Source organism: Phocoena sinus, chromosome 3 (genome assembly GCF_008692025.1).
Source record: "Phocoena sinus isolate mPhoSin1 chromosome 3, mPhoSin1.pri, whole genome shotgun sequence".
NCBI lineage: Eukaryota > Metazoa > Chordata > Mammalia > Artiodactyla > Phocoenidae > Phocoena > Phocoena sinus.
In genome coordinates, this window is record NC_045765.1 from 74,013,962 (window position 1) to 74,037,703 (window position 23,742).

The following is a 23,742-nucleotide window of genomic DNA, read 5'->3' on the forward strand; positions in this document are numbered from 1 at the left end:
CAGAATCTAAAAAAATAATACAAATCAACTTATTTATAAAACAGAAACAGACTCACAGACATAGAAAATAAACTTATGGTTACCAAAGGGGAAAGGAGAGAGAGAGGGACAAATTAGGAGCACAGGGTTAACATATACATATCACTATATATGAAACAGATAAACAACAAGGATTTACTGTATAGCACAGGGAACTATATTCAATATCTTGTAATAACCTGTAAGGGAAAAGAATCTGAAGCTGTATGCCTGAAACTAACATAATATTGTAACTCAACTACAGTTAAATTTTGAAAAAAAGAAAAAAAGAAAGTTATATATTTGGTAGATTTCCAAGCATCATATGAAAGTAAAGAATTTCCAGCCAACGGGAAGGGAGAAGAAAGAAAACTATTTGAAAACACAAAGACCTTTATCTTGCCTTAAAGCAGAACACTATCATAGCAAAGTATGAAAATGAATAAATATATGAAAATTCATGTTAAAATTGGGATATCAATAAAGAGAAGAGAAAATAACAAAACAAACTGTAAAAGGCATCAAAGTGGCCTCTACTCATTTCATTTTCCTTACAACTTATAAATGCCATCACAATTCTGAAGAGACTGGACTTGAGTGAAAGTTTTTTATTATGAAGACATAGGTCTAAGAACAGAAGGATAATCATGTACCAGCTTACAGTTCCTTGTAAAAGTAATAACATGAAAAATTAGTAGAAAATGAACATCTGAAAAGTGATCTGTAATCTGAAAAGGTTAAGCAATTTCCCCTGTAACTTAATTTTGACCATTTTTGCTGAATCACTTTTGCATATTTAGTTGAAGAGAGCATTTAATTTTTCTATTGTAATTAATAACGTAATATGTCCTTCAGAGCTTGGCATATTCTTTAAGAATCATCTGAAGCTTCTGGCTCAACAGGATGTTCCCTCTGGCCTTCAGTCTGCCACTAAAGAATGCCTGGAAAGGAGAGAGGGAAAGACAGAACCAACCTTTACATTGTCACATTGTATTTCTTTTTTAAAAAGATCATTGCTTAGACTGAATACAACTGAGTTAATAACTCTGGACAACAAAGGCAACTTTTATCTAGTAATGATAGTTCAATGATTATAGATAACACCCGTATTTTTAGATATCTAAGAAAAAATAAAGACTCCTTGTGTATTTTAGAAAACCATAGAATAATTTATCTGAATTGACAGATCTGGGAATTCTGCTTCAACCTATGCTTCTGGCTTTAGCCTATATTCTTTTTTTTTTTTTTTTTTTGCGGTACACGGGCCTCTCACTGTTGTGGCCTCTCCCGTCGCGGAGCACAGGCTCCGGACGCGCAGGCTCAGCGGCCATGGCTCACGGGCCTAGCTGCTCCGCGGCATGTGGGATCTTCCCGGACCGGGGCACGAACCCGTGTCCCCTGCATCGGCAGGCGGACTCTCAACCACTGCGCTACCAGGGAAGCCCTAGCCTATATTCTTAAATGTGAATTTAAGACCATATGAATAAAAGGCTTTACTGTATTACTAACAATAAAAACACTGAGTTCAGAACTTCCAAAAGTAGATTTAAATATTTATTATATCTTCATGAAACAGAAGGCCATATAATGGCAAAATAAGGTAGTGTAACAAAGTAGTGAATAGATCCTGGGCTGTAGCATCAGAATGCCTGGGTTAAAATCTAGGCTCTGCCACTAAATGCAAGGTGAGCTTGGACAAATTACTTAACCTCTCTGAGCTCTGGCCTCCTTATCTATAAAGGGCATGACAACAGCAGCTAAATAGCACTTTGTTGTATGAGTTAAATGAAACAGTGTGAAAAGAGCTTAGCCTAGCATTCGACATGTGGAAGGAGCTATTAAGCTCACTATTACCAAGCAAAAGACTATAATGTCAAAACATTAAGAGCTCCTGTACCACTTTTTTTCTGACCTGACAATAGAAACTTGTGCAAGTTCTCCCCCCCGGTGTCAAGTTCCCTATCAGTAAGATTAAAATGATAAAACACAATATAGCTTACTGAGAAAGTAACATACGGAATATGAAGTGAAAAAGAAGTCTCTAGATTTTTAGCTAGATTGAAAAAATAGTAATATCCATGTACATGTAACATTACAAAGCAGCCTCACAAATAAAATATCACTTGAGAAGCACAGCCATCAACCTGAAGTGGGCATATCAGCAAAAGAGAAATTCAAAAGCTTAAAAACCTACTCAAGGCCACAGAGCCAACAAAAAGTGGGCCAGGACTAAACACGGGTGTTCTCTGCTTAATAATATCTCCTGCTTATTAACTAGCAACAACTTAATTTCAGAAGTGAATCCTTACCAACTGCAGGAAAAGCAAAAACTGCTCAAACTTTTTATCCCAAAAATACTGCAGGAGAATTTCATTCAATCAGGTTCAAGTGCTAAGCATTCAAACTAGAGACTGGAATTTTAAAACTAAGACAGCTTTCACGGTACAGTTACAGAAATGATGGTCTGCGACTCCTGCAGAGTCAGTTCTTAGACGGGCTTGCCAAGTGCTACAGTCTGAGAGGGACTTACAACCTAAAATAAAAACACCAACTTCCGGGCTTCCCTGGTGGCGTAGTGGTTGAGAGTCCGCCTGCCGATGCAGGGGACACGGGTTCGTGCCCTGGTCTGGGAGGATCCCACATGCCGCGGAGCAGCAGGGCCCGTGAGCCATGGCTGCTGAGCCTGCGCGTCCGGAACCTATGCTCCACAACGGGAGAGGCCACAACAGTGAGAGGCCCGCGTACAGCAAAACAAAACAAATTCCTTGAAGTAAATATACCAATATTTGATGGTTGTTATTTGAGTGGAAGAATTTTGTACATAAATCTTTGTTCCTATCTGTTTTCTTAGGATTCCTAGAAGAAGAATTACTAAATCATGGCGTTTCTTAAATAAGTTTCTTGACCATGCTTCCATATCACCACAGTTTCCAAACTGTGCACCTCAGTGCACTGGGGCACTACACCAAACTCCAACAGACACTACAGAATATTTTAAATTTTTGAAGGAAACACAGTGACATTGGTCAAACACAACATGAAAACTACCCTTGTTTGGATCTAACTACTTAATAAACTGAACCATTAGGTATTTCTTTTGGCCTAGGAGTGCCACGCAAAAAGTGCTGAGGCAGTAAGTGGCCATAAAGGAAGAAAGTCAGTGAAACTCTGCCATAGTGCTTTCCAGAAAGACTGTTAAATTAATATTCCTTCTAGCTACGTGTGAATCCCCTTATCCCAACCTTAATAATACTGCTTTCTTAATCTTTGAAAATCTGAGGCAAAAATGACATGCTTTAATTTGCATGTTTTAGATACTGGGAAAAATTAATAGTTTTTCTCATGTATGTTAGTCATACCTATTTCTTTCATTAATTACTGGTTCATGTCATTTGCCCATTCTTTATATTGAGGTCTTTGTGTTGTCCAGAATTTTTATAGGTTATTAACACCAATATACTATGTATCATCATTTTATTTTTCCCCAGGTTTATGGCACATCTTATGGAGTCTGACATGCAGAAGTTTTTAATTTCTACGTAGCCTAAACTACTGCTATTGAGCTTATGTTCCTTATGTTCCTTATATCCTTGCTTTAATCTACTCAAGTATTAATTGAGCATCTACATTACACTAGGCAATATTCTATGCTAGGAAAGAGACATCTCTCCCTGTTCTCATGGAGCTAACATTACAGTAGGAGAGTCAAAAAGTAAAATGTAAACAAGTAATTAAAGCCTGTTATAAATGCTATGAAGGAGGCTACTTAGATAATATAATAGGAGGGAACTACTTTGGATGAAACAAAAGCCAGCCATGCAAAAAGATGGGAATAGAAATTCCAGAAAAGGCAAATAAATAGACATTGAAGGGGTAAACATTGATGGGAAGGAACTAAGAGGAGAGGCAACGTAAATTGAATTAGCATTGTAAGTGATGAGGCAAGCAGTGCAGGATGAAGCTGGGAAGATAAGCAAGGGAAACTTCACATACAATATAATAACATGTAGCTTGGATTTTATCCAAGTGCAAAAGTAAATCTTGGAGGTTTTTATCAGGTGGAATGACCTATAATCTGATTCACAGTTTTAAAAGATTACTCCAGCTCCTGTATGGAGAACAGATTGGTGGAAAAGCAAGACTAAAAGCACTAAGACCAGTCAGGAAGCCAGGTGAGAGATGATGGAGGCTTGGATCAGGATGATAACCCTAGTGATGAAGAGAAGAAAATGAACTCAAGATGCGTTCTGGAGAAAGAACAAGCAGGATTAAGGACAGAAAGGATAGCGGTGAAGAAGGAAGCCAAGACAATTCTTACATTACTGAGCATACTAATTTGGGTAGATAGATCATGGTGCCATTTCCTGAAAACAAAAAGAATGGGGGAAAAAAGCTCAATCACAAGTTCAAAGTTGGACATAGTAAGATGTGCCATCAGAGACACAAGTGAAGAGCTGGTTATACCACTATGGAACTCAGAGAAGATGCTGAGTGAGACATTTAAATCTGCAAGTTGTCAGCATGTAGATGACTCTAAATACCACAGGATGGATGGACTCATTTAAGAAGAGTGTTAGTTAGAGAAGAGCCCTGAAATGAGCCCTGAGAAACACCAAAACTCAACAGTTGGGGGTAAAAGAGGACAACACCAAAGGTGATTAGGAAGAGCCAAAGGTGGAGAAAGCAAAACAGGAGAATAAGGTATCATGAAAGCCAAGGGATAAGATTATTTCAAGAAGTTGGTGGTTAACTGAGTTGAATGTTACTGAAAGCCTGAGAAAGATGTAGATAGAGAAATATTTACTGGATTTAGCAATATAGGTTATCACAAGAACTTCACAAAAACATTATCAGTGGAGTAACAGATGTGGAAGTCAGATAAGAGAAGGCAGAAGAGCAGTCAAGACAGAATTTTTAAACTTTTGCTGCCCACTAAAGTAGCCACTAGCCCATGCAGCTATTGAGTACTTGAAATATGATTAGCCCTGGCTAGGATGTATTGTAAGTATAAAATACACACTGGATTTTAAAGATTTTTTTTAAAGAAGGATATAAAATATCCCATTAATATTTAATATTGATTACATGTTAAAATATTTGAATGTATTAGGTTAAATAAAATATATTAAAATTAATTTTACCTGTTTCAAGTTTTAATTTATTTTGATTTTTTTTAAGTATAGTTGATTTACTGTGTTATGTTAATTTCTGCTGTACAGCAAAGTGATTCAGTTATACATATATATACATTCTTTTTTTTTATATATTCTTTTCCATTATGGTTTATCATAGGATATTGAATACAGTTCTCTGTGCTATATAGTAGGACCTTGTTGTTTATACATTCTATATATAATAGCTTACATCTGCTCACCCCAACCTCCCACTCCATCCCTCCCCCAACCCCCTCCCACTTGGCAACCACCAGTCTGTTCTCTATGTCCATGATTCTGTTTCTATTTCATGGGTAGGTTCATTTGTGTCATATTTTAGATTCCACATTTAAGTGACATCATATGGTATTTTCTTTCTCTTTCTGACTTACTTCACTTAGTATGATAATCTCTAGTTGCATCCATGTTGCTGCAAATGCATTATTTCATTCTTTTTTATAGCTGAGTAGTATTGCATTGTATACACCACATCTTCTTTATCCATTCGTCAATGGACATTTAGGTTGTTTCCATGTCTTGGCTATTGTAAATGGTGCTGCTATGAACATAAGGGTGCATGAATCTTTCTGAATTATAGTTTTGTTGGGATATATGCCCAGGAGCATGATTGCTGGATCATATGGTAATTCTATTTTTAGTTTTATAAGGAACTTCCATACTGTTTTCCACAGTGGCTGCACCAACTTACATTCCCACCAACAGTGTAGGAGGGTTCTATTTTCTCCACACCCTCTCCAGCATTTGTTATTTATAGACTTTTTAATGATGACCATTCTGACCAGGGTGAGGTGATACCTCACTGTAGTTTTGATTTACATTTCTCTAAGAGTTAGCAATGTAGAGCACCTTTTCATGTGCCTGTTGGACATCTGTATTTCTTCTTTGAAGAACTGTCTATTTAGGTCTCTGCCCATTTTTCCATTGGGTTGTTTGTTTTTTGTTGTTGAGTTGTATGAGCTGTTTGCATATTTTGGAAATTAAGTCCTTGTCATTTGCACCATTTGCAAATATTTTCTCCCATTCTGTAGGTTGTCTTTTCGTTTTGTTTATGGTTTCCTTTGCTGTGCAAAAGCTTGTAAGTTTGATTAGGCCCCATTTGTTTATTTTTGTTTTTATTTCTATTGTCTCGGGAGACTGACCTAAGAAAACATTGGAACAATTTATGTCCGAGAATGTTTTGCCCATGATCTCTTCTAGGAGTCTTATGGTGTCACATCTTATGTTCAAGTCTTTAAGCCATTGTGAGTTTATTCGTAACCTTTTTTTTAATGTGGCTACTAGAAAATTTTTAATTACTTATGTGGCTCACATTCTATGTCAATTCAACAGTGCTGGTTTAGACAATTCTTTTGTGAAAAGGAACAGAGAAATGATATGGTATGCTGGATGGGGATCTGATATCAAGACAGAGTGTTTGCTTTAAAATCAAGATGTTAGCTTGCCTCTACGCTGTAGGACAATTATGTAGTAGAATAGGAGAGAATGATGCAGAAAAAAGTGGAAAGGAGAAGAAGCAATGACTTTGAGTAGATACCTGGATGAGAAGTGAAGAAGTCTTTGACAGGAAGAGGGAGACTTCCTTCAGTGTAATGTATAGGAAGAAAAGAAGACAGGTGCAGATGCTGACGAAATAGATCTGGTGATGGGAAAGTGAATATTTTCATTTGAAAGTCTTTTTTTTCTCCCAAAGAACATGAGAAAGATCATCAGCTGAAAATGAAAGAGAGGTAGGCATGGGGGAGTTTTGAGAAGACAGGTATGAAATACTCATCTCAGACAACAGGAATGGAGGCTTAGTGGAAAATCACAGTAAGATTGCTAGACGGTGTGTAGAGACTATTTGAGACTTCTAATCAAAATTTTAAAGGGAAGCCAACTTGTCTAGTTGTATGGCTTTTCTCCTGGCGTCTTCATCTATTCAGGTACAGATGCAAAGATGGCAGAGAGTAGGGTTAAAATAGAGTGGAGTTTTCCAGGCAAATAAGATGAGAGAGGTACAAGGGAGATGAGGGTATTTTCAAGGGAGATACTCCGATGGACCATGGAATCTAAGCTGAACAAGAAGAGAAGACAGAAGGGAGCTGATGGATAGAAAGTGGTGTTGTCAACAAACCGGAGGTCTCTGTGAAGCTCAACAGCAGTAGCAGGAATAACAAAACAAGTTAATGAAACTGTAGGTGACGGCATTGGAAAATGGAGATGTTCTGTAACAGATACTGGAAGTTGTACATATTATGCTCCCAATAAAGACAAAAGCTGATGTAGAATGGAGTAAAATTAGAAATAATATCAATAAACTAAGAGTCATCTGTTAGAGAAGTCACTTTTACAAATCCTGAAGGAAGCCATCAAGGTTGACAAGAGTTGATGCAGAGAGAGAGACAGAGAGAGAGAGACTGTACACTGGGATATAAGGTCTTTAATAACTGAAGAATAGTGATGACAGATAGCACTGAGGTGAGGCAGGACGTAATTGAGCAAAATGAGTTTAGAAAACCCCTAATATTAAATTAGAACTTCTCTAAGGACTGTCACCAAGAATAATAAACACCTAGGTTTTCATCAAGTTTTGCTTCTGCTTTAATATTTTTACATTTAATTCCATCCTATATGGTACTGACTAAGGTATATGGAATGACATAAAGCACTACCATTTCCTATGCAACTGCCCAGTACCATTCACTGAATAATCCATTCCCCCCCAAAAGGTCTGATATTCCTAGCAATTATATAAATGTTTCTGTAAATCCTACATTTAATCTTTATGTATAAGCACCTCAAATATATCTTAAAAAAGAACTCTTAATTAGCCACTCAGCAGCCACAATGACCTTTAAAAATCAGATGTCACTCCACAGCTCAATATTTCCTATCACACAAGATCTAAACTGTCTTGCCAACATCTACAAGGTCCTGTGTGATCTATGCCATGCCTACCTCTCCCTGATCGCCTCCTGCCTGTCTCCCCACTGGCCTCCTCACAGTTATAGTATCCAATGAGCTGAGCTACCGGTGCCTCCAGCCTTGGTGCTAGTTGTTTCTTTAGCCTTATGGCTCCTTCTCTCACTTTGTTCAGGTCTCTGTCAAGCATTTTTGGACAATCCGATCTAAAATAGTTCCTCTATCCTGTTACACTCTAATCCAGGGGTTGGCAAACTACAGCCTAGGGGCCAAAACAAGTCTGCTGCCTGTTTTTGTAAACTAAGTTTTACTGGAACTCAGCCACATCCATTTGTTTACATATTATCCATGGCTACTTTAACTCTACAATGGCAGAACTGAGTAGGTGCAACAGAGACCATCCGACCTGCAAAGCTTAGAATATATTTACTAGGGGACCCTGTACAGAAAAAGTTTGCCAACCACTGCGATAACCCATTACTCTGACTTATTTTTCTTCATACCTGAAATTATACTTCTTTTCCATTTCCCTCTAGAACTAAGCTCTACCCAGAAGGGGCACTGTCTTGTTCAGCCACATCTAGCACCTGAATAAAACGAGGTACGAAATAAATTCCTGGGAAGGAATTAACTGAGGGCTCACTCAGCACCACGCATTATTCTAAGCTCTTCATGTATATTATTGGATTTAGTTATCATAACAATCCTATGGGATTATCACAATTCATTTTACAATGAGAAAATTAAGGCTTAGAGAGTAGGTGGCAGAGCTAAGATTCAAACTTAGATTTATCTGATGCCAAAGAACGTATTTTTAACCACTATACTACTTTACAATTCTTTTAAAATTAGTCTTTTTATCCAGGAAAATTGAACATTTTCTCCCTTATTCAAATTGCTCTGTTCCTTGTAAAATTGCAGTTTTCTGCGAATAAGCCCTGTGCTTTTTCTTGTTAGGGTAGTCGTTGGTACTTTGTAGTTTGGGTAGTGATTACAAACAAATTTTTTAAATTATACCCTCTAGTTGGTTTTGCTGCTATGTGAAAGCTATTTTTAAATAATTATTGTGCATTCAACCACTTGTTTGAACTCTTCTGGTCTAAGAATCAATCAGTTGATTCTCGTGGGATTTCTAGCTACATAATCATTCATGTTTTCTACTCCATTCAAATTGCTACATCTAATTTTGTGTGTTTGTGGACTAGCCATAGGTTTCAGAACAATATTACCTCATAATGGCCAGCAAAGGCACTCTTGTTTCAATCATGATTTTCCACTGAAATGTCTCTAAATGTTTTACCTTCAGTAAGACACTGGCTATTATGTTCCATCCTTCTATTTTCAGTTTTCAATGACGATTAAGACAAGTTGTTAATTTTATATATCAGGAAAGAATGTCTAATTTTATGAAATATCATATGGTTTTTCAACTCTGAACTAACAATATATTAAAAGGTCTAGATGTGGGTTTTACATTGTTTATCTGCTAAAGAATTCCATCTAAAAATTTAATTTTAAAAATCAGTTGAAAAACTCCATTAGAAAAATATATGAGCTGTCAATCTGAATACTGCTATCAACTCTGTCTTTCCTCAGAGTTGCAAGATATCTGTCTTGTAAGTCAGAATTTTGGAGTCAGCCAAAAAACTGCAATTGTCAAATAGGAAGCAATAATGACAAATAAATGAACATTTTAAGAACTTTACCTTCTGAGGATCAAGCTTGCCCAAGACTACTTCCATGAAATCTTCATCTGAAAGCGTGATGGTTACATCAGCAGAATCTTTTGCAGGGCCTTGATACACTTTTCCAGAACCATTTTTTAGGTCAATAGCTGGGAAAAATAGGAAGAAACAAATGTCTGTCATTTTTTTCTTCACAATATGAGAATAAAATAAACCAAATAAATGCAGACATTTTTATAGTTTCCAAGTTACTGTGGTACTTATTCTATTGGGTTGGCCAAAAACTCGTTTGGGTTTTTCTGTAAGATATGGAAGACCCGAACAAACTTCTTGGCCAACCCAATACATTATATATTACCTATCACTTAGAAAAAAATTTTAAATCCTTGATTTTTTGAGATGTCCTCTTTATAAAGAATATGATCTTCAAAATAGTCAAATCAATAATAGTCTTTCTTTATTGAAGAAGTTTACACAACAGATATATCTGAAATGTGAATCAATGTAGAATAATATAAGGAAGTTAAGTGGTTGGAAGTTATATGGTTAAGGCCTTTAGATTCAAATAAAGACTCTGTAGTCAACAAAGGAAGAAAACTGAATTTTAAAACAACTGCATATTGGTTGGGGTGGGGGAAGGGAACGCACACTCTAATTACCTTTCAAAAACCTGAATTCATCAAAAGTTCTGTCATATGAATTAAACGACAGTCAAATTAAATTTTAAAAAGTATTCTAATTAGTTTGCTATAATTTATTTATAAAATGTTTATTGCCCTAATTGTGAAGAAACGTTAAAATTAAGATCTTTTCCCTTAAATGTTTTTGACAGAAGGATTAAGTCTCCCAGAAACAGGCTGGGTAACTGGAAAAACTATTAGATTTGCCTTCATTGCTCTCTAACAGAGCTTTATGTTAAAGTTACATTTTAGAAAGTTTTAATTGTCTCATATATGACTGAGACCAGTCATCCAGGAAGGTAATTCCACTCATCCAGCTTCAGCCTCTTGAATGTGCTTTCTCTGCTACTGCGAAGAAGCTATGATTGCATCACTCTCCCTAAGAGTGTCAGGAAACTCCCAATTTAGGACCAAGGAAAAGCTACACACACGTAAGCAAAACCATGCATTCTGCTTAGCCAAGCCCTACTCCAAAGAGAAAATTAAGTCACTCCCATTGTCCAAAGCAGAGAATCTTGCCAACTAAACTAAAAAATAATAACATGACTATGACGGTTACCTAGGAAGGAGTAAGAGTGAGAAGAAGACCTTTTTGCTTTTTATGCTTCATTCACTCACTTCATTGTTAAGTTTCTTCTATGGGTGTCAGACAATGTACAAGGTACTAAAAGTAAGGCATGAAGAACAAAGGCTCTGTTCTTATTGGTGCACACATATTACAAATGTGTTTTTATGTATTATTTGTATAGTTAAAAAGAAAGGTAGAAAAAGAGAGGGAGGAAGGCAGGCAGGGAGGGAGCAGGGAGAGAATAACGGGCGGGGGTCAGAGGGCAGAAAGGAAAGACTAAAGAAAAGCAAACCTCTGGCATTCAACAGACATGATTTTAATCCTTCACAAGTAAGTGTAAGGACCACTGTATGTACTAGTCTTGCTCAGGAATAAAACTGGACTCACGCATCTTAATACTTCAGTGTGGAATAAGTCTGTTAGCTAATGAAGGCCCTTCTAATGAAGGGCTGTCTACCTGCCCTCTCACTCACTTGGTTTTACGTGCTGCTTCACAGCCATGACTCTTATGAAGCAATAAAACATTTTTTCTGTGGAAAGCTAATAACTAGTGCTGGTAAAAGAGAAGAGGGCTAAAAGGGGGAAGTTCTTAGCAAGAATACAGAAATTTGGGGTAAAGGAGTGAAACTCCCCATTCCACAGTGACTCAAGTCATGGTTACAAATGGCTCCTGTGGGAGGATCATCATCCACCACCATCACCTTAGGTTTACAGATACCTGTCAGGTCATGGGTAACCTAATTGAAATGAAGAAACAAGCTATATGTATTTTCTTTTTGTGTCAGAATGTATTTTAAAAGCTTTATGAATTATTTTAGCTCAGTATTTATATAATCATTAATGCACTGAAAAAGTCCAAAAAATTTCAGTTATACTTTACAGAATTTAATGGGGGAGAGAAAGGTGTTAAATGAGAACATATATTTGGACTTAGAGACCTTTGAAGGTTTTAGAATATATACCTTACAAATTACAACACTCTTACCAAAGTGGGTGTACAAGGAACATACCTCAACTTAATAAAAGCTATTTATGACAAACCCACAGCCAACATAATATTCAATGGTGAAAAGCTGAACGCCTTCCTGCTAAAATCTGGAACAAGACAAGGATGACCACTCCTATGCAACATAGTACTGGAAGTCTATTCAGCATTCAGACAAGAAAAAGAAATAAAAGGTATCCACATTAGAAGGAAAGAGGTAAAACTGTCACTGTATGCAGATGACATGATACTACATGATATACTACATGATACAGAAAACCCTAAAAATTCCACACAAAAACTACTAGAACTGATAAACAAATTCAGCAAGGTAGCAGGATACAAGATTAACATACAGTTGCATTTCTTTACACTAACAATAAAATATCAGAAAGGGAAAGTAAAAAAAAAAACAATCCTTTTTAAAATCGTATCAAAAAAATAAAAAACTTAGGAATAAACCTGACCAAGGAGGTGAAAGGCTCATATGCTGAGAACTGTAAAACACTGATAAAGGAAATGGAAGATGATTTAAAGAAATGGAAAGATATCCCATGCTCTTGGATTGGAAGAATTAATATTGTTAAAATGGCCATACTACCCAAAGCAATTTACAGACTTAACACAATCCCTATCAAATTACCCATGACATTTTTCACAGAACTAGAACAAATAATTCTAAAATTTATATGGAACCATAAAAGACCCAGAATTGCCAAAGCAATCCTGAGGAAAAATAACAAAGCAGGAGGCATAACCCTCCCAGACTTCAGACAATACTATAAAGCAACAGTAATCAAAATGGCATGGTACTGGTACAAAAACAGATATACAGATCAGTGGAACAGAAGAGAGCCCAGAAATAAACCCACACATCTATGGTCAAGTAATCTTTGACAAAGGAGGCAAAAATATACAATGGAGAAAAGATAGTCTCTTCAGCAAGTGGTGTTGGGAAAGCTGGACAGCTGCATGTAAATTAATGAAGTTAGAACACACCCTCACACCATACACAAAAATCAACTCAAAATGGCTTAAAGACTTAAGTATAAGACATGACCAGAAAACTCTTAGAAGAGAGCATAGGCAAAACATTCTCTGACATAAATTGTACCAATGTTTTCTTAGGTCAGTTTCCCAAGGCAAAAGAAACAAAAGGAAAAATAAATAAATGGAACCTAATCAAACTTATAAGCTTTTGTACAGCAAAGAAAACCATAAACAAAATGAAAAGATAACCTCCACACTGGGAGGAAATATTTACAAACAATGCGATAGACAGGCTTAATTTCCAAAATATACAAACAGCTCATACAATTCAATATCAAAAAAAAAAAAAATTCAAAAAAATGGGCATAAGACCCAAATAGACATTTCTCCAAAGAAGACATACAGATGGCCAATAAGCACATGAAAAGTTGCTCAACACTGCTAATTATTAGAGAAATGCAAATCAAAACTACAGTGAGGTATCACCTCACTCCAGTCAGAATGGCAATCATCAAAAAGTCTACAAATAATAAATGCTGGAGAGGGTGTGGAGAAAAAGGAACCCTTCTATACTGTTGGTGGGAATGTAAAATGGTGCAGCCACTATGGAGAACAGTATGGAGGCTCCTTAAAACACCAAAAATAGAGTTACCATATGATCCAGCAATCCCACTCCTGGGCATAATTCCAGAAAAAATTCTAACTGGAAAAAATACATGTACCCCAATATTCATAGTAGCACTATTTACAACAGCCAAGACATGGAAGCAACCTAAATGTCCATCAACAGATGAATGGATAAAGAAGATGTGGTGTGTGTATATACACACATCCACACACACACACACATACACACACACACACACACACACACAATAGACTACTACTCAGCCATAAGAATGAAATAATGCCATTTGCAGCAACATAGATGGACCTAGAGAATATCATACTAAGTGAAGTAAGTCAAACAGAGAAAGACAAATATCATATTATATCATTTATATGTGGAATCCAAAATATGAACTTATTTACAAAACAAAAACAGACTCACAGACAGAAAACAAACTTACAGTTACCAAACGAGGAAGAGGGGAGGGGATAAATTAGGAGCTTGGGATTACCAGATACAAACATATAGATATAAAATAGGTAAACAACAAGCCCTACTCTTTCACACAGGGAACGGTATTCTGTATCTTGTAATAAGCTATAATGAAAAAGAATATATATATGTGTATATACATATGTATATGTGTGTGTGTATATATATATATATATATATATATATATAACTGGATCACTTTGCTGTACACCAGAAAGACAACACTGTAAATTAACTGTATGTCAATTAAAAAGAAAAGTATAGATCCAGTAAACAAACTAACCTAGGGATGTCATGTATTAAATAAATAAATAAATACATAAACAGATAAGCTATATATCTATTGTATACATTGTACAACACAGGAAATATATTTTATAATAACTATAAATGAAATATAACCTTTAAAAGTTGTGAATCGCTATGTGGTAAACCTGAAATTTATACAATATTGTACATCAACTATACCTCAATAAAAAAATTTTATTTTATAATAAATAATAGATAGTGTTATAGATTTTACTCAACAGGACGACCTTGCTACAATATTCTGATTTCAGCTCCCAAAACAGCTGAAGAAGTCTACAATGTCTCTCTTTCTGATTCTTTTTTATTTCATTAATATTTTGCACATCAGTATGGATAAGAAGGTGCAAGTGAGCATTCCAAGATCTGGGCTTCCTTCCCAAAAGCACCTCACTGAGGCCCACCCTCTGGTTTCTTATGCATGTCAAGGGGCTACATCTCTCCATTACACACTCTTGTTCCCCAGAGAAGAGGAAGGGTCCTCGCCCAGGCAGCCCTCCTGCTCCTAGATGATCAAGCATGACAGGCCTCAGAGAGGCCTAACCTCGAAAGACACAGCTAAGACTCCTCCTCCTCCACAGCCAAAACCAACACTGACACCAGAACTCTCCCCATTCTCTCTAGACTCACACTAATTTGGTTTTTAAAAATCCTGACACAGACACACATTCTGCCCAGAGATTCATTGCTGGTGTTGTTTGGATGGCAAGATAGGGGAAGGAGCAGGGAAGATGGGCACGGTCCAGGATCTTTGGGTTTGACATGCATCTTCCAGGCCACTGAGCCCAAACCCCTTGGTTCCTAGACTTGTTCAAGGCCTATCACTTGTGTAACTCCAGTTCCATAGGTGAACTAAGGAGCTGAGCCTGCTCTCTGTAAACAGGTTTGGATCTGCCATAATGCAAACATGACTGGGACAACTAACAGCAATTTAAAATACCAAGAATTTGGTGATTAACTGTTCAGCAAAACATTTTTAAAACTGCTTGTAAAAAAAAAATTAGGTATTCCCTAAGTCAGAGCATTCAATCATCTATTTTATGTCATTAAGCACCAAGATGCAAAAGAGGGATACCAACATGGAATCATCTTCTAAAATAAGCCAAACACCTAGATACTTTCTACTGCTGCCAGCTACTCTGATTTAGCCCAGTGACACAAAGATGGTGAGAAAACAACCAGAATTGAAAAAAGTTACACAGCTGAGAATCAGCTCAAATAAAAGACAGGCAGATAACCAAAGATAATGATGAACCCTTTCAGAGAAAGCTTCAAGATCCAATTTGATTGTTAGCTTTGATAAATTTGGACCTGAAGAAGAGATGATAAAACAAACAAAAGCCACAAGCATCAATTACAAGTAGTTATTAACAGGTTTCTAATATTCCCATTTTTCTGGTGAAAATACAAGAAAAAACCTTTTGCCTACGTTAATTAAAGGTAATTATTAAATGTAAGCACATTTTCTAATACTTTCTACAAGGAAAGTGATACTAAGATAAGGAGAAAATCTTAGTTGGTTATTGACACTATATTGAAGGAAATTACGCTATTTGCCAGAGTGAATCACTTGTATACTTTACAAATCTCTACAGAGTTCTTTTCTGCCTACTGTGAGACACATAATTCCATCACGTTTTTTCTCTTATAGATCGCATTCCTTTCCTTCACCAGTATCCTCAAAAATCCTGTGTTTTATATTTATAACTCAACTTCTAATATAGTTTCATCTATAGGGGAAAACGTTGAATTCCATCATGAATAGATAGAAAGAAGGAAGGACAGAAAATAGAAAGAAAGTGATGATACCTACATATCACTGTTAATCTATGAAGTTTTTTAGGAAAAAAAATGGACACTTTGAACTTTGGGTAATTAAATACATATTACATGTTTTGGCTTCCTTTACCCCCTTCTGAATTAACCTCCTATAAGCACAAATGTCCTCCAGAAGGACAAACATCAAACTGTTAACTGTAGGTAGTGGGATTATACATCATTATTTTCTGCTCTATACTTTTATATACCAAATTTTATATAATGAAAATATACTCCCTAAAAGGAATAGCAATTGTTATGTTAAAAAGAAACTTACATTAAACCAAAATCAATTGAACAAAACTTCAAAATGTTTCCTAGGAATATGTAATAGAAGATGGTCTCAAAAAGTTTTAGTTGATTTAGAGATACATTTTAATTTTTTTGGTCTCAGTGAGCATTTACAGTGATCTTTAATTGTAATGAGAAATAAAAAAGTCTGATTTACAAGGTACTTAGGCACTCTAAAATAGTAATCTCAGAATAAAAATAATGAAAATCTACAAAACAGTAGTTTCTACTGTGCAAGTAAAATCACAAACCTAAAGATTTTTTCCTTTAAAAAAAAGTCTGTATAGACAGATTATCTGCATGATATGTGGTATACAAATAATGAATGAAGATGGTTCATACCATCAGTTGTGGGACTTGAGAAGCACAGCCTACAATCCTTGCTTTCAGGTACCACCATAGTATACTACATCTCATACACTAGCCTACAGTCCCCAGAGAAGGATTACAACCAGGTTTGAGATGGGCCTGAAAGTTAACATGGTCCTGGAGTGTAAACCAATCACAGGTCACTTCCAGGAGTCCCTCAGCATTCCAGGGACTCTTGGCCAACCTTAACTACACAGGATCCCATTGTACTTCACAGTTATGAAGGATGGGGAAAATCCATGAGCTAAAAACTATACTGGATACTCCCTGTACCACATTAGTAGACAGATTCAAGGGACCACAGCTGCTTGACTACAAATGAAAGGATCCTGTCCCTTGGGACCTCAAGACAAAAAAACACGAGAAATCAAGAAGTTTCAGTGAACATTCACTGATACACCATTTTTCTCCAACAACTCTAGAGATCGGAATACTCTATAACATAAACCTAACGTTAGAATACTCTATAAAGAAAGAATATTCTACCAGTCAAAGTAAGGCTAGAACACTTTATAATATAAAGGTAAAGAAATGATGGTCAGCGTTCATTAATAGCATGCTTCATGATTCAAAATATGAATAGCGCTCAGCTATGGAATAAATGTTTGTTTCTCCAAAATCCATACGTTGAAGCCCTAATCTCCAAATAATGATGGTATTTGGAAATGGGGCCTTTGGGAGGTAATTAGGTTTAGGTGAGATCATGAGAGTAGAGCCTCCATAATGGGGTTAGTGTCCTTAGAAGAACAGACATGAGAGAGATGATCTTTCTCTCTGCCTTGTGGGGAAACAGTAAGGAGGCGGCCATCTGCAAACCAGAAAGAGGGTTCTCACTAGAGCCCAAACATGTTGACACCCTCACACTGTACCTTCCAGCCTCCACACTATGAGAAAATAAATTTCTGTTGTTGAACCTACCCAGTCTATAGTATATTTGTTATAGCAAACTGAACAAAGACACTCTCATTGTTAGAAGCAGTGGCCTCGCAATCTATAATTGACTGATGCTGAAGAAAGAGAATGGATATATACTCACTTCCCTTAACCTATATAGAAACAGCACAGTGAAATCTGATAAAGCCACATATTTTTCTGTCAAGACATATAGACACTGGATACTTAAAAACTTGCTAACAGATCTGGTTGATTAGCAAAGTGAGCCCACAAAAGTGCTAGTGCTTTTATTATGCAGACAGAAAAAGAAGAAAATTCTCTGATCTAGAAAATTTTTTTTACTCATCTTTAGTAATTTCATCTTACCTTCCCCCATTTCACTTTAAGAATTAAATTAAAACTGGACACTGCAATCTTTTAAGAGACCACAGCACAGAAAAGTTTGTGCCATGATTAAGAATGTAGTTACACAACAGATAAAAAAGACATGGTAGAATTTTTTTTACCCCTTTCCCTTTTTATCTTCTCTTTCTTCTTAAAATGGTACCAGAGTCCTTTTGGAGCTCCACAGAAGTGAATGGAAATGTGACTGCTTTCTCTCTGCAGCAACTTGGCTTATATTGGATGTCTTGCCAGGTTGCTAACATGGCACTCTAGTAGATAACTTCCCTAGATTAGATAAAATTAGTACCTTTGATTGCCATCTGTATAGACGAAGAAAATAATTATGATTATATACTGATAGTTAAGGTGATAATCCAAAATGTTAATTTGGAGGGAATGAAGAAAATATTTTTAAAGCTGTTAAAATATAATGAGAATTACTCAAAACTTTAAAATATTTCATTTAACCTGATGTACTTTCTTCACATTTAAGAGGAATTTGAAGATTAGTTAAAGAAGCATACGGCTAAGGTGACTGTTTAAAGTACTAATTTCAGGTGTTACAATGAAATCTTTAAAACAGATATTTTCATTTTAATTGATTCCCTTCATCTCTAAAAAACATGCATGGCTTTGGGTGCCATGGAACCCGTTATTTCCCATAAAAAAACAACTTACCAAAGAAGGTTAAGATTTACCTACCTTCAAAGAGATGGGCTTTAGTTATAACAAGGATACTTTATCTTTATTGACTAAGAGTTATCTTAAAATATTATAGAGCCAGGGACATGACTTACTCCACTTAGCTGCAGTATTTTCACCTTTAGTGATATGCCACTCAAACACAGCATTTACTTTCTTCACCACCTCTCCCCCCATATGCTGAAGGCGGCGACCTATTTCCTCAAACACAAGGGTACTCTGAAGCTCCCTACCCTAGCAAAAAGAGAAAAGTTAATTTAATTTTAGAAGTTCTGTAAAAATGACTCAAGGGGATAAAACTATTACAAAATAAAAGTGCAACAACGTGATTTTTTTTGAAAAACCTGCACATAAATAAGGGAAACTAGTTTTTTCTCACTAGGTTTCTTTCACACCTTTCCTTATATTAATTTATGTCATCCAGAACGTCACTCCTCTTAATAAAAGGATTTTACTTTTATCAAAATTCAGAAATAATATTTTACAAGTAGACTAGGAACTAACTGGATAACTTATATCCTAATTAACTTCAGCAGGAAGATACTGCATAAATCAGTCAACTACTGTGGTCTCATTTCTCTGTTTGTAAAATAGGACACGAAGCCTGAATTTCTGTCTAGCTCTAAAATTTCTTAAGTTTTTGATCTTAGATTCTCTTTAAAGAGATTTTAATTTTCATTCAGTTATATGATAATACGGCGAATGAAAGACAAAGATCATGGGTTTGAAAACCTCGACATTACAAAGAATATTTTGGAGACAGAAAATATATTTTTATTAAAAGTCTCAGCATGTTAATACAGAATAACACAAATGTTTTAATAAATAATACATGCTACTGTTTTTATATCTGCATTCAAAGCATTATACAAATCTTTAAATCAAGAAAAAGGTACAGGATATTTAAATTTTTAATATATTTTTCTCCCAAATACTGTTTAAGATTTCTCATTAAACAACTGATTTACTTACTCTAAAACTAGAAAATTACTTATATTCTCTTGAAAGATACCCTAGTATCCCCACAAAAAAGTTTTTTATAAAATTCGTAAGTTGTCAAAATACTCCTTTTTCTCCAAGCAGTTTTAAACTAATGTTCTCCAGTTCAAGAGTTAAGAATCTTTCATAGCTCTTAATTTACTAAAGTAGACTGTATATTCTTAAAGTGATCTTAATTGAAATTCATACATCAGGGTATGACTTGGATGTCAGTGGTTATAACCCACCTCAGATGGTGTCTTAGCTAAAACATCAGCTGTTGGCACAAGATCCACATATGCATTTGAAATGACGATGTCTCCAGTTCCTTGGATCTTATAAAGGTACAAGAGGAAAAAAAAAAACAACCAGTTCACTCCGATGATTCCAAAGAAAATACAATTTCATTGTGAAACAGTATAAAGTCTTTTAAAAGAAATTTACATTTTTCTTCATATGAAAAAGAAAATAATCCAAATTAAATAAACAGTTCATAAATTAAATATCAAGAGAAATAAACATGAAAGCTTACTGATTTAATACAAGTGTTAATTAACCCTAACTGTAGAATCAACTGGAGCCCTTTTAAAAAATATTTATGATCAGGTCCCATCTCCAAATATTCCAATTTAAATGGTCTGAGGTGGACCCTGAGCATTGGTATTTGTGGGATTTTTTTTTTTTCCAATATAAGTATGTTTAATGGGGAGCCAGGGTGAGAACTGCTTAATTCTTATAAATAGTAAAAGGCATGGCACAAAATCCACATGAGGTAGGGGTACGTAAAGTGTATTTGTTCAGTTAACATAGAATAAAATTGGGTAGGAACAGACCACACTCTTTTCAAAGAAATAATTCTAGCTCTTATTTCAAAAAGGAAGTGTACACAGTATAAAGTAATACTTAAATAGCCTTTTTATAAAATATTAAAGGAACTCTAATTCTAATTCCTAATACATCAACTAAAATTATTCCAGTGGTATTCTTTCATAAAAGTATGGTATTGCTACAAATGTATAGGACAATGTCTAAAACTTAAGGCAGCATTTATTAAAACTGACTTTTAACAATCAGGAAGATCATTCTCCCTTGACTACTCCCCATTATACTTCAGAAAAAAAGATCTTTCAAACAATCCTACCTCAAGGAACAAGAAAGATCTCATATAAACAGCCTAACATTATACCTAAAGCACTTAGAAAAAGAAGAACAAAAAAACCCCAAGTTAGCAGAAAGAAAGACATCATAAAGATCAGATCATAAATAAATGAAAAAGAAATGAAGGAAACAATAGCAAAGATCAATAAAACTAAAAGCCGGTTCTTTGACAAGAGAAACAAAATTGATAAACCACTAGGCCAGACTCATCAAGAGAAAAAGGGAGAAGACTCAAATCAATAGAATTAGAAATAAAAAAGGAGAAGTAACAACTGACACTGCAGAAATATAAAGGATCATGAGAGATTACTACAAGCAACTCTATGCCAATAAAATGGACAACCTGGAAGAAATGGACAAATTCTTAGAAAAGCACAACCTCCTAAGACTGAACCAGGAAGAAATAGAAAATATAAACAGACCATTCACAAGCACTGAAATTGAAACTGTGACTAAAAATCTTCCAACAAACAAAAGTCCAGGACCAGATGGATTCACAGGCAAATTCTATCAAACATTTAGAGAAGAGCTAATACCTATCCTTCACAAACTCTTCCAAAATATAGCAGAGGTAGGGACATTCCCAAACTCATTCAATGAGGCCACCATCACCCTGATACCAAAACCAGACAAAGATGTCACAAAGAAAGAAAACTACAGGCCAATATCACTGATGAACACAGATGCAAAAATCCTCAACAAAAAACTAGCAAACAGAACCCAACAGCACATTAAAAGGATAATACACCATGATCAAGTGGGGTTTATCCCAGTAATGCAAGGATTTTTCAATATACACAAATCAATGTGATAAACCATATTAACAAATTGAAGGAGAAAAACCGTATGATCTAAATAGATGCAGAAAAAGCTTTCGACAAAATTCAACACCCATTTATGAAAAAAGCTCTCCAGAAACAAGGCATAGAGGGAACTTACCTCAACATAATAAAGGCCATATATGACAAACCCACAGCCAACATAATCCTCAATGGTGAAAAACTGAAACCATTTCCACTAAGATCAGGAACAAGACAAGGTTGCCCACTCTCACCACTCTTATTCAACATAGTTTTGGAAGTTTTAGCCACAGCAATCAGAGAAGAAAAAGAAATAAAAAGAATACAAATTGGAAAAAAAGAAGTAAAACTGTCACTGTTTGCAGATGACATGATACTATACACAGAAAAGATGCTACCAGAAAACTACCAGAGCTAATCAATGGATTTCGTAAAATAGCAGGATACAAAATTAATGCACAGAAATCTCTTGCATCCCTACACACGAATGATGAAAAATCTGAAAGAGAAATTAAGGAAACACTCCCATTTACCACTGCATCAAAAAGAATAAAATACCTAGGAATAAACCTGCCTAAGGAGACAAAAGACCTGTATGCAGAAAACTATAGGAGACTGATGAAAGAAATTAAAGATAATATAAACAGATGGAGAGATATAACATGTTCTTGGATTGGAAGAATCAACATTGTGAAAATGACTATACTACCCAAAGCAATCTACAGATTCAGTGCAATCACTATCAAACTGCCAATGGCATTTTTCACATAACTAGAACAAAATATTTCACAATTTATATGGAAACACAAAAGACCCTGAATAGCCAAAGCAATCTTGAGAAAGAAAAACGGAGCTGGAGGAATCAGGCTCCCTGACTTCAGACTATACTACAAAGCTACAGTAATCAAGACAGTATGGTACTGACACAAAAACAGAAATATAGATCAATGGAACAGGATAGAAAGCCCAGAGACAAGCCCACACACATATGGTCACCTTATCTTTGATAAAGCGATAGCCTGAAGTGATAGCTGAAGTGATATCACTGAAGTGATAGCCTCTTCAGTAAGTGGTGCTGGGAAAACTGGACAGCTAAATGTAAAAGAATGAAATTAGAACACTCCCTAACATCATACACAAAAATAAACTCAAAATGGATTAAAGACCTAAAGGTAAGGCCAGACACTATAAAACTCTTAAGAGGAAAACATAGGTAGAACACTCTATGACATAAATCACAGCAAGGTCCTTTTTGAGTTATGGAAATAAAAACAAAAATAAACAAATGGGACCTAATGAAACTTAAAAGCTTTTGCACAGCAAAGGAAACCATAAACAAGATGAAAAGACAACCCTCAGAATGGGAGAAAATATTTGCAAATGAAGCAACTGACAAAGGATTAATCTCCAAAATACACAGGCAACTCATGCAGCTCAATACCAAAAAAACAAACAACCCAATCCAAAAATGGGCAGAAGACCTAAATAGACATTTCTCCAAAGAAGATATACAAATTTCCAACAAACACATGAAAGGATGCTCAACATCACTAATTATTAGAGAGATGCAAATCAAAACTACAATGAGGTATCCCCTCACACTGGTCAGAATGGCTATCATCAAAAAATCCAAAAACAATAAATGCTGGAGAGGGTGTGGAGAAAAGGGAACCCTCTCGCACTGCTGGTGGGAATGTGAATTGGTACAGCCACTATGGAGAACAGTATGGAGGTTCCTTAACAAACTAAAAACAGAACTACCATACAACCCAGCGATCCCACTACTGAGCATATACCCTGAGAAAACCATAATTCGAAAAGAGTCATGTACCACAATGTTCACTGCAGCACTATTCAGAATAGCCAGGACATGGAAGCAACCTAAGTGTCCACCGACAGATGAATGGATAAAGAAGATGTGCCACATATATACAATGGA

At 35.7% G+C, this 23,742-nt stretch overlaps 1 protein-coding gene across 3 annotated transcripts in view; it reads right to left on the reverse strand.

Moving 5' to 3' along the window:
- Positions 1-256: 256 nt before the first annotated feature.
- Positions 257-23,742, reverse strand: part of HSD17B4 (hydroxysteroid 17-beta dehydrogenase 4) — a 90,774-nt gene continuing 67,288 nt past the window's right edge. For 2 of the 3 annotated variants that reach the window (XM_032627898.1, XM_032627900.1), the window contains exons 21-24: positions 20,094-20,180; positions 18,963-19,101; positions 9,800-9,927; positions 257-959 (exon numbers count right to left, since the gene is read on the reverse strand). In XM_032627898.1, coding sequence (XP_032483789.1) covers positions 870-959; positions 9,800-9,927; positions 18,963-19,101; positions 20,094-20,180 — 444 coding nt within the window. In that variant the 3' untranslated portion in view covers positions 257-869. The remainder of the gene's footprint in view (positions 960-9,799; positions 9,928-18,962; positions 19,102-20,093; positions 20,181-23,742) is intronic. The other variant, XM_032627899.1, reaches the window with a different exon arrangement.